The 10,553-nt window shown below is 26.6% G+C and overlaps 2 protein-coding genes across 3 annotated transcripts in view; both read left to right on the top strand.

The window, feature by feature from the left end:
* The window catches only part of LOC108688229 (major facilitator superfamily domain-containing protein 6-like), a 3,723-nt gene extending 348 nt beyond the window's left edge, over positions 1 to 3,375 (top strand). The window contains exons 2-9 of the mRNA XM_018194393.1: positions 92 to 393; positions 675 to 1,011; positions 1,821 to 2,011; positions 2,102 to 2,235; positions 2,353 to 2,465; positions 2,568 to 2,813; positions 3,035 to 3,178; positions 3,260 to 3,375. Of these exons, the coding sequence (XP_018049882.1) occupies positions 92 to 393; positions 675 to 1,011; positions 1,821 to 2,011; positions 2,102 to 2,235; positions 2,353 to 2,465; positions 2,568 to 2,813; positions 3,035 to 3,178; positions 3,260 to 3,375 (1,583 nt within the window). The remainder of the gene's footprint in view (positions 1 to 91; positions 394 to 674; positions 1,012 to 1,820; positions 2,012 to 2,101; positions 2,236 to 2,352; positions 2,466 to 2,567; positions 2,814 to 3,034; positions 3,179 to 3,259) is intronic.
* Positions 3,376 to 6,244: 2,869 nt separating this feature from the next.
* Positions 6,245 to 10,472, top strand: LOC108688277 (major facilitator superfamily domain-containing protein 6). Of its 2 annotated transcripts, XM_018194460.1 has the most exons (11): positions 6,245 to 6,463; positions 6,615 to 6,659; positions 6,896 to 7,048; positions 7,987 to 8,288; positions 8,479 to 8,815; positions 9,004 to 9,194; positions 9,323 to 9,459; positions 9,571 to 9,686; positions 9,784 to 10,029; positions 10,158 to 10,304; positions 10,393 to 10,457. In XM_018194460.1, the coding sequence occupies exons 3-11, from the start codon at positions 6,991 to 6,993 to the stop codon at positions 10,455 to 10,457; spliced, it is 1,599 nt and encodes a 532-aa protein (XP_018049949.1). In that variant the 5' UTR covers positions 6,245 to 6,463; positions 6,615 to 6,659; positions 6,896 to 6,990. The 2 variants fall into 2 exon arrangements, with proteins under 2 accessions (XP_018049949.1, XP_018049948.1); XM_018194459.1 differs by lacking the exon at positions 6,615 to 6,659 and having other exon boundaries at positions 10,393 to 10,472.
* Positions 10,473 to 10,553: the final 81 nt, after the last annotated feature.

The raw sequence follows: 10,553 nt of genomic DNA on the forward strand, positions 1-10,553 counted from the left end.
TAACTACAAAAATAAATCCTACACATATTAGTTTAATAGATTACATTATCAAATATCCCCGTGAATACAATTACAATTTTCTAAATTTTAGCTACAGGTGCCATTTCGAGGTACCTGCCTGTTTACGGTAAACAACTCGGTATTTCACCATTAATTATGGGTAGCATTATCGCGATTGTGCCTATTGCAAGTTTTATCGGTAAACTAATACTCGGCTATACCGCGGATTATTATCTTGAATGGAGAAAAGCGATTTTTATGGCATTGTTCGCCATGACAGGCGCAAGTTACTTTTTAATGTATTTTTTACCGCCTCTACCTGGTCCAATACTACCGGATCACGAGTTTCAAAATGTCTCTTGGGACTCCTTACTACCTTGTGATACAAATCATGTAAGTTTTTACTTTTTTGTAATCGTAAGTTTTCTTGATAAAAAATACAAAATTAATTTTTTATAAAATTTTTTATAACAGAAAATCTCATTTTTCAAAATTAAATTTTTTATTACACATCAAAAGATGTTTCATACAAAAAAGTGCCTTAAAATTTCAAAACTTCTAACAGAAAATTTCTAACTTGTTTTGAAATTTCAATAATACATAATTATTACTGTCAGTACAAAACATATTTTTAACTCTGTATTTAAGAGTATTATTTATTCTTTAATTTTAAGCGTGCAACAATGTCATTGTGTGACGGTGCGAAAGATACAACGTGTCATTGGATATGCAAGGATATGAATTTTTCCATGCAATTATCTTTTCATGCAACCAACAAGGAAGCAATTATTTCATCAGACACTACATGCTTATTAAATAATAAAGCATCATTGTATCAAAAAAATGTAACAGCGAATTATAATTGTAATATTAGCTGTGATAATTTTGAAGATGATCAATGTTTATATATATCTACTACTTTCTGGGGTTTTGTTATCTTGATGCTTTTTGGCGAAATTGGTTATCATATATCCCTCAGTGCAAGCGATGTTATTTGCTTTGACATATTAGGTAAATAATTTCATAAGTTTATAATATATTTCCATGTATTAAAATTTAAAAGAGTAATTCTATAATAAATTAAATTAATAAATTAAAGCACCAAAATACTTTGAAATTTTATAAAAATTTATTTCAAAGAGCGGAATTGTATATCGACAGAATGGGCAACATTTCGATTAATTTATAAAGTTTATCGTGTGTGAATATATTATTTTTATTGTGTAATCTTGATTATTCAACATAATAACATAAATATGAGCAGATATAGTCTACAGCGAGATCCTTAAGTTGAAACATAATTAAGTGTATATCCCTGGCGGAAAAAAAATGTTTACAAAAAAATACAAAAAACTACATAGATTAAGACAAGATTTTAGAAATTCTTAATTTTTCCTAGATATTTGTAATAGAATGTAAAGTGAGGTTTGTTTGTCTTATTATTAGAAATTCATAGTTTTTCGTAGATATTCGATAGGACATAGTGTCGTTGTTTGAGGGCGAAGGATTTCTCGGTTTTTCAAACAAACGTTACTTTATGTTTCACCATCTATAAAAAACTAAGAATTTCTAAGAATTTGTCTCAATTTATTAGTAGTAGTAGTTTTTCGTAAAATTTTTCCGCCAGAAACACAGCAGGCTATTAAATATCGATTTTCTCAAAAACAAAACTTGAAATGAAAAATTATTATTTTATGTTTTCGATTTATTTTTTCATGTAGAATCTTTATTTCGTTGTACTATCAGATCACAAACACTCTATGTGACATATATTATTTTGTATAGAAGAAAACACTTTTCAATAAAGTTTAATCTCTCAGGTGAAGATGGACAAATGAGATACGGCAGACAGCGATTATGGGGTACAATCGGTTCTTCTCTTCTGTCACTTCTGTCTGGTTTAACAATAGATTTGTGGTCGCAACAGAAAGTTTACAAAACTTATACACCAGCGTTTATTTTAGTGCTTGCATTTATTTGTATCGATTTAATATGTTGTAGAAAATTAAAGGTATATTACTTATTTAGAAGAAAAAAAGACAAATAATACAATAGTTTTTAATTTTATGTTTTTTAATATCATGTAATATCTTCTTTGCAGTTGCCACTATCAAAATCGCCGAGTATATTAAAAAATGTATATGCAATTTTTAAATTAGCACCCATTATTATATTTCTATGTACTGCTATGTTTGCTGGCATTTTTGAAAGTCTTATGGTTAACTTTTTATTTTGGTAAATTTTTTTTCTTTATCAATATATATATAATATATTGTATATTCATTAAGTTTTTATGTAATAAAACGTAGAACTATATGTCGGATTAATTATATTTTAGTAATTCATTTTTAGGTATATAGAAGATCTTGCTATGGCAACCGGTTATATGAAAAAAGTTAAATTAATAGAGGGTCTAACATTATCCTCAGGTTTGCTCGGCAAAGTAATATCCTACTTTATGTCTGGTAATGTTAAATTTTTTTTTCATATATTGTTACATGAAGATATAATGTTACAATTATTGTATAATTGAAATATTTTGTTCTACAAAATATTTTGAATTCAAGGCAAAATATTGGAAAAGTTTGGATATGATTACACACTTACATTTTGCTTTTTATGCTATGCGTTGAGAATGGCATTATTATCGCTAGTGCCAACGCCATGGCATGTACTTTTGATAGAAGTTATTTTGCAAGGGCCATCACTGGCGCTTCTTTATGCAACAATAGTAACATATGCAAGCATAATATCACCACCTGGTACATCAGCTACTGTTCAAGCAATTGCGACTGGAACGAAGGATGGTCTTGGTACGCTCTATTATGTAAATAGATACCAAGAATCATTTCACAATGAAAGAAGTTTACACAAATAGTATGAATCCCAGTACAGATATAAATGCTATTCAACATATACATCATTTCACATTTGTTATGTAGCAGTTATATTTACGATTTGCTTTTACGATGTATCTATACATTTTTTTTATAAATTTAACGATTTATTATGTATAATGTTGCAATATCTTTAGGATATGCGATTGGTAGTTTCTTAGGTGGCTTCTTATTCAGAACAATTGGTGGTCGAAGAACTCTAAGAATATATTCAGGACTTGCAACACTTTCTGCTTTAGTTTATATTATATCATATACTTTATACATAAAACGTACATCAGGTAAGGAACCAAGTAATTCGATTTGCTGAACTGTAATTTTTTCTGACTATGAAAATATGAGAAATTTCCTTTTCATTACAGATACACAAAATAAAGTTGAATGGAAGAAACATGATGATGCGCATAGAGAATATATTATAGATGAAAAGTGTTTACATGTATCTTCTTATAAACATGTTTCATATGTACCTTCTTAATAAATAATAATATATTATGAAAATTTTTATAATTTATGTACCTATATTATGTTATGATATATGTTATGATATAAGAATTCCTTGCAAATCACACATTACAAATATATGAATAATATGAAGATATACGTGTACATAATAAATATTAATCTTTATTTAATTCACTATGTAGTGAAGATTATTTAAGATTTATTAAGGATAAACACACACACACACACACACACACACACACACACACACACACACACACACACACACATAGGCGCGCGCACTCACGCACGCATATATTGTGATTATATTTTACATAAAATAACGGAATATAAAAAAAAATCTATTTTTCTTATAAATAGTAAGAAAAAAATATTGCTGAACATTTTTATCTCATATATGTATATTAATAAAAGAGTGGATGGAACATATTTTCAATATATTAAATTAAATAAAAAAGAATAAAAAAAGCATTAAATTTAGATATATTTTAACTAAATTTGTAATGATAACTTTTTAAACAATTGTATAAACAAACTTTTATTAAAATATAATTTGTGTTATATTTTGATACTTTTAAACGATAACAATATTAAATTGATATTGCAAATAATCTATTAGATTAGATAATCATCGATAATGATATAGATTTTTAGTCTTTTTATCAATATCATAATTATAATATATAATATAGAGAAAAGTATAAAGAATAATATATAAAATATGTAGCACAATTCAAAATAAATTATGGAAGATAAATATCACTTCTGGAATATATCGTTATCTTATCAACGGTATCGTTTTAAATGTAAAATTATTTTTAGTGTAAAATTATTCTTTGTCAATGTCATCACACATAACTGTGTAGCTGCAACTTTTAGAATAAAATATAGAGAGTAAATTTATTGATATTAGTATAATAATTTAAAATTATTTGACAATTCTAAACGATAAACGGTAAACTGATAGTATAGGCAAATTATTATTTATATTTTATCAAACTTTATTATAAAGGTTTAATTAGAAATGTGTCACACTATATATATGTGTTCTCAAAGAGTTTACAAGGCATAAAAGATATCATTTATATAATGATTGAAATAACGGTAAATAATATATGTAATGGAATATATAATTTTAGGTAACGGTCACGTTTTCTTTAATGACATCTAATAGACCAAAAAAAAAAATGATATGTAATATCGTCTTTTAACATCATTCTGTTCGGAGTATTGTAGTGCTTAATATACAGAATTCGTAAATTTATGATTTTTCATAATAAATATAACACTAAGTCAAATTAGTGAGAGAAATGTAATTTTTATGTAATTTTATCGTTATCATTATTATTTGAAGCTGCACTGTACAAGATGTTATATTATGGTTAGATATAATCTCAGAATTTCGTAATCTCAGGTCTTTTTTAATAATTCACAGTTAAAATTGATTTTATTACGATGTAATTTTTTATGATAAGCATTTTTATCAGTAATCTTGTAAGCAATACATTGCAAAAAGTTGTCAAATCCAAGGTTAAGTAAATCCAAGGTTAATAATATATAATATAATAGCTTATCACTTGTTCCCGTACAGCACACTTTATCCGAGAAACTTCTAGGAACATTCTTAAAACGTTTAAAAAATAGGGACGTTCCTTGGAGGTCTGTGCTGTATGAAAACGAATGGTAAAATATTCGTCTTATCAATTTTCTTCGCGATAAGTCAGGAGCAGACGATGAAGGCCATGACCTTTCTTTTTTCTTAAAAATATTTATAGCAAAATGTTATATTATTTTTAATATTTCTGAAATACTTAATCACAATTTTAATATTCCAAAAATATTTTTTAATTTAAGGAACTTTTAGATTCTTACAGTTTAACTTACTGCTTTATTGTAGACATTACATTAGGTGAAATATTCGTCTTATCAGTTTTCCTTGCGATAAATCAGGGACGAATCTATGGGGGAGTCATAGCTCCCATCTTGGATGTCTTCTTTCTTAAAAATATTTATAACAAAATATCATGTTACTTTTAGTATTTCTGAAATACTTAATCACAATTTTGATTATTCCAAAAATATTTTTTAATTTAATAAACTCCTAGATTCTTACGACTTAATGTTTATTGCTCTATTGTAAACATCGCATTATGCAGAGTTATGCAACAATCTATCTGCAGTTTTTATTTTCTATTTCTATATCTCTTGTAACGCGTAAATTAAAAATAAGAACGGAAAAGTATGGAAACTGGACATTTTCTTTTTTTATTTTTTTAAATGTTGTATTTTTTAATTTTGTTGATACATGACGTTGGAGAAACTTTGCAACTCAATAATATACAAATCCCGCCAATACCTTGAAAAATTTCTGAATCCGCCCCTGCAATGAAGTATTGTACAACGCGGTAATTGAATGATTTATTAGATTCATATGCATGTCGCGTATACATTGGAGCTGTGCGTGTTTTATCAAAATAATGTTTTGCGTAACAATCAGTATGATTCGATTTCATGAATGCAAGATTAACTTTAATCTCGGCTCCAACATATTCTTTTAATTCTAAAAGCTATGCCAAAATCTGCTGGTAATTTTAAAATGACTAAAATATATTAATGTCAACAGCATGAGAAAAAAATGTTCACTTAACAAAATTAATTTAATTTGTCTTTATTTTTTTTATTGGAGAAATGTTTAACTATATAATATATTTAAATACATACAGTCTCCACCGAAAGTAATAAAGATAAATTAAATTAATTTAATCTAATGAATAATTTTTTTCTCAGTGTACGGTCAGTATATTCAGCTTTTTAGTTGTCGCTACTTTCTCCTCGTGTCTCCCAGTTTCTCGTTTCTGTTCTGTCGAAACCTGAATATCTACGCTGCTTATTCTTATATATTGTATTTCATCTCGTAAGTGTAGAAAGTGTAGCTGCACATCAATCCGGCACACATATACAGTTGCGTGTGTTTGTCGCTCCGACATTGAAATCATATCGTTGAGTATGCGGCCTATCAAACGATTAAGAGACTTACTTTACAAACGAAACATTGTTGGCGTAAGAACCTGACACCGAATTATAGATAGCCTAAATATACGGTGAGTTTATCGATGATTTCTCTTGCTCGAGAGAATGATAAGTAACGAGATCCCATGAAATGAACGGTGATCGAGTACGAACTTGTCGCGAATATCTTAATTCTTAAAAACCTTTGAATTTGCTTGAAACGTATATTGACTTTTAATATAGTGTGCGGACGATGCTCTTGACGTAGCCATTTTGGAATCGTATGAAGTTCGTATACTTTGAATGTATTTTTAGCAAGTAATACTTCGAGATTATCGATATATTGTAGTCGAACGAGATAATTTATATTCAAATGCATGTATACCACTAACGATAGCTTTTATAAGAAAATATTAAATATAATGTTTTATGAATGTATATTATGATTGTGTAATGTATATATTTGGAAAATATTTTTTACGTGTTATTTTTAAGTCTATTATTAAATTTAATATTATTTGCAGCATGTGATCAATTTAAACATACGAAAATGCCAAAGCAGTGAAATACGAAATTTGCCGAGATTATCAGTACCTACCTATATTTATAAACATAAATCATGAAAATTAATTATACACAATTGCCTATAAAGATGCATTATTTTTTTTTTATGGCCGGTAAGTAGTTAGAAAATATATAATATCTTAGATATCTTATATTTTAGAAATTTATTCACTTTTAAGATCTTCGTTTATTTTTTATATGATACATTTATGAAAAATATATAAACATAAAATATATAAACATAAAAATAATTGTAACATATTATAATTAAAAGTGATAAAAATATATTTTGGTTCTTTTTTAAAAAGTGATAAAAATATACTTGATTTAAATTTAAGAAAACAATTATATAAATGTACTCTCTAGAAACATTGTATCCTTATCACGTAAAAAACTATAGTTATATATTACAATAACTATACAAAAGTATTAGAAAATAGATTGTTAATAATTTATAATAAAAAATATACATTATTACACAGTAAAAAACATTTTGTATTTTTGTTAAAAACGATCCATTTAAAACTTTATTAAATTTTTCTGTTGAATTTTTAACATATTCAAGTTTTGATTTTACATAATGTAATTATGTTATTTATACCTATATTTCAAGCCTATATTTATACCTATATTTAAACTGATATTCAACATTTTTTGAGTATCAAAATAATATAATTGTATAAGTGAACAAATAATAGAAAATTAATGTTATTAATTAATTAAATTTTTAAATGCAAAAATTATAAGATAAATAAATAAAATATATGTAATTTTTGTGTTAATTTAACATATAAATGTTAATTTTACTAAAAAAAAATGTTTTCATAATGTTTACAAATTTTCAGTCACACTGACAATTATATTTTTATGTTAGATTTTTTATATAATATTTGTGATACTTTCTACATATTCATCTTGTATTAAATTAACACAAAAAATTTGAGTGAATCTTTTGATATAGTATGAAGTATATTAAATTTAACACAAATTTCCTGTGTAAGTACAATTCATAAATGTCATTACACTTATTTTTTCATTACTTTTATTTTAGCTATGGGTCCTATTTTGCCATTTCTGCCAGTTTACGGCAAGCAACTCGGAGTTTCACCATTAATTATGGGTAGTATCACAGCAATTTTACCTATTTTATTTCTTATCGCAAAACCAACATTTGGCTTCATTGTGGACTATTTCCGCACTAAAAGGAAATTAACATTTATAGCGCTACTTGCCGTAACAAGTAGTTGCTATATTTTGATGTACTTTTTACCGGCTTTGCCCGGTCCATTTTTACCAGGTCATCAGTTTCAAAATATTTCCTGTGCATCTTTACCGCTTTGCGATATGGACTATGTAATTTCTAATTTTTTACACATTTTTCGAATAATAAAATTTTTAAAACAATTGTTTAAAAATTGACTTTTATAAGAATTTGTGAGTGAGTTTTTATTAAATCTTTAAAAATATTTGTATATTAAAAATATTTGTATAATGTGCTTTTATATATAATATATTAAAAAATTTTTTTTATTTTTCTTTTAAGCATGCAGTGGAATCATGTAACAGTACAAAAGACACTATATGTCACTGGATATGCAAGGACGTAAATTTTTCTACAAGATTATCTTTTCATGCAACTAAAAAGGAAACAGTTATTTCACCGAATACAACATGCTTATTAAATATTAATGAGACGTCATTGTGTCAAGAAAATATAATAAAGAATTATAATTGTAATGTTACTTGCGATAATTTTGAAGATAATTATTGTTTATATACATCCATTACTTTTTGGGGATTCGTGCTCTTAATGTCTCTTGGTAATATAGGATTTAATGTTTCTAATAGTATAAGCGATGCAATTTGCTTTGACGTATTGGGTAAGTGATTTGTAAAATTATATTTTAGTGCTATGTAGAATATAAAAATGTCCACATAGATATAATATAACTTCAATTTTTTATGATGTAAACAGTTTAATATTTGTACATTAATTTAAGTTTTAATATTAACTCAATTTTATGTAATAATTTAAGAGAGAAACATTTTTCTCAATATCTCTTTTCAGGTGAAGGTGGACAAATGGGATATGGTAGACAGCGAGTATGGGGCACAATCGGTTTCGGCATAGCAGCATTTTTAGCTGGATACACAGTAGACTTGTGGTCGCAAGAAGAAACCTATAAAACTTACACACCGGCGTTTCTTCTTGTATTTGTATTTACTTCTATCGATTTGATCTGTTGCAGAAAGTTGGAGGTAATTATATTAGAGAGGTAATTATATAAGAATTAAGAAGAAAGAAATGAACATAATGTATGTAATGTACAGTTTTCTTCTTAAGATTTTCATCTTAGATTTTCATCTCTTGTATATTCTAATTACAGCTGCCGCTTATGTCAGAGTCGCCAAATATACTGAAAGATATATGGACTCTTTTGAAATTGAAACCTATTATTATATTTCTATGTTTTACTATCCTTGCGGGTATCTTTGATAGTTTTATAATTTACTTTTTATTTTGGTAAATCTTTGTTTCTATTAACATGTATTCTCTTATATTTATTTATCGTAGAGTTTCGAAATTTAATTAAATCGAAATTAAATTAAATAAACTGAATTATATTGTGTTTAGGTATTTGGAAGATCTTGCTATAGCGACTGGTTATATGAGTGAAATTAAATTGATAGAAGGTCTAATCGTAGCCGCAGAAACTCTCGGTGGCGAGATAATATTTTTCTCTTTGTCCGGTAAATTATTTCTCTGTCATCAATTCGTGATACATAAAGCATTTACGTAATTAAAGATATCGTTGAGCCTAATATAATGTTGAATCTTCTTTTTTAGGTAAAATACTGAAGAAGTTTGGATACGGTTACACTTTTACATTTTGTTTTGTATGCTACGCATTACGGCTGGGATTAATATCTCTTGCTCCAACGCCATGGTGGGTACTTCCCGTGGAATTTTTTATGCAGGGCCCATCATATGCACTTTGTTATACAACAATAGTAGCATATGCAAGTGCAATATCACCACCTGGCACATCAGCTACTGTTCAAGGAATTGTAGCAGGGATGGATGACGGTTTAGGTGAATTAATTTCCCATTTTCTGGTTTTTAAAAATCATTTTATAATAGAAAAAACACATAAATAATATAAATGTATAATTCTTTTACAATTAAAGTTTTTTATCGTTGAAATATTACAATATTTTCAGGTTACGCACTTGGCAGTTTGATTGGAGGTATTTTATATAAGAAATTTGGTGGTGCAATAACTTTAAAAATATTTTCAATACTTGCAGTATTTTCTGCATTTATGTATTTCATTCTTTATACTTCGTACTTAAAGTATAAAATATCAGGTAAGGGTAATTATATTAATTTCAACTGCAAAATATGATAAATTTTTTCAGAATATTATAAAGAAGGAATTTCTTTTCTTTATTTTAGACACACAAAATGTTGAATGGAGGAAACCTGACGATGCACAAAGACACTGTGTTGTAGCAGAATGATGCCATTTTATATATTTTTATATATAAATAATAATAAAATTTAATGTTTTAATTTCATATCTATATATTATATATATATATGTATAATATACATAT

Source organism: Atta colombica, unplaced genomic scaffold (genome assembly GCF_001594045.1).
Source record: "Atta colombica isolate Treedump-2 unplaced genomic scaffold, Acol1.0 scaffold228, whole genome shotgun sequence".
In the NCBI taxonomy this organism is placed as follows: Eukaryota; Metazoa; Arthropoda; class Insecta; order Hymenoptera; family Formicidae; genus Atta; species Atta colombica.

Coding starts and splice junctions, on each gene's coding strand:
- LOC108688277 (XM_018194459.1), top strand. CDS start 6,991: ATGAAAATTAATTATACACAATTGCCTATAAAGATGCATTATTTTTTT. Junction 7,049..7,986: donor TTATTTTTTTTTTATGGCCG/GTAAGTAGTTAG, acceptor CTTTTATTTTAG/CTATGGGTCCTATTTTGCCA. Junction 8,289..8,478: donor CGCTTTGCGATATGGACTAT/GTAATTTCTAAT, acceptor TTTTCTTTTAAG/CATGCAGTGGAATCATGTAA.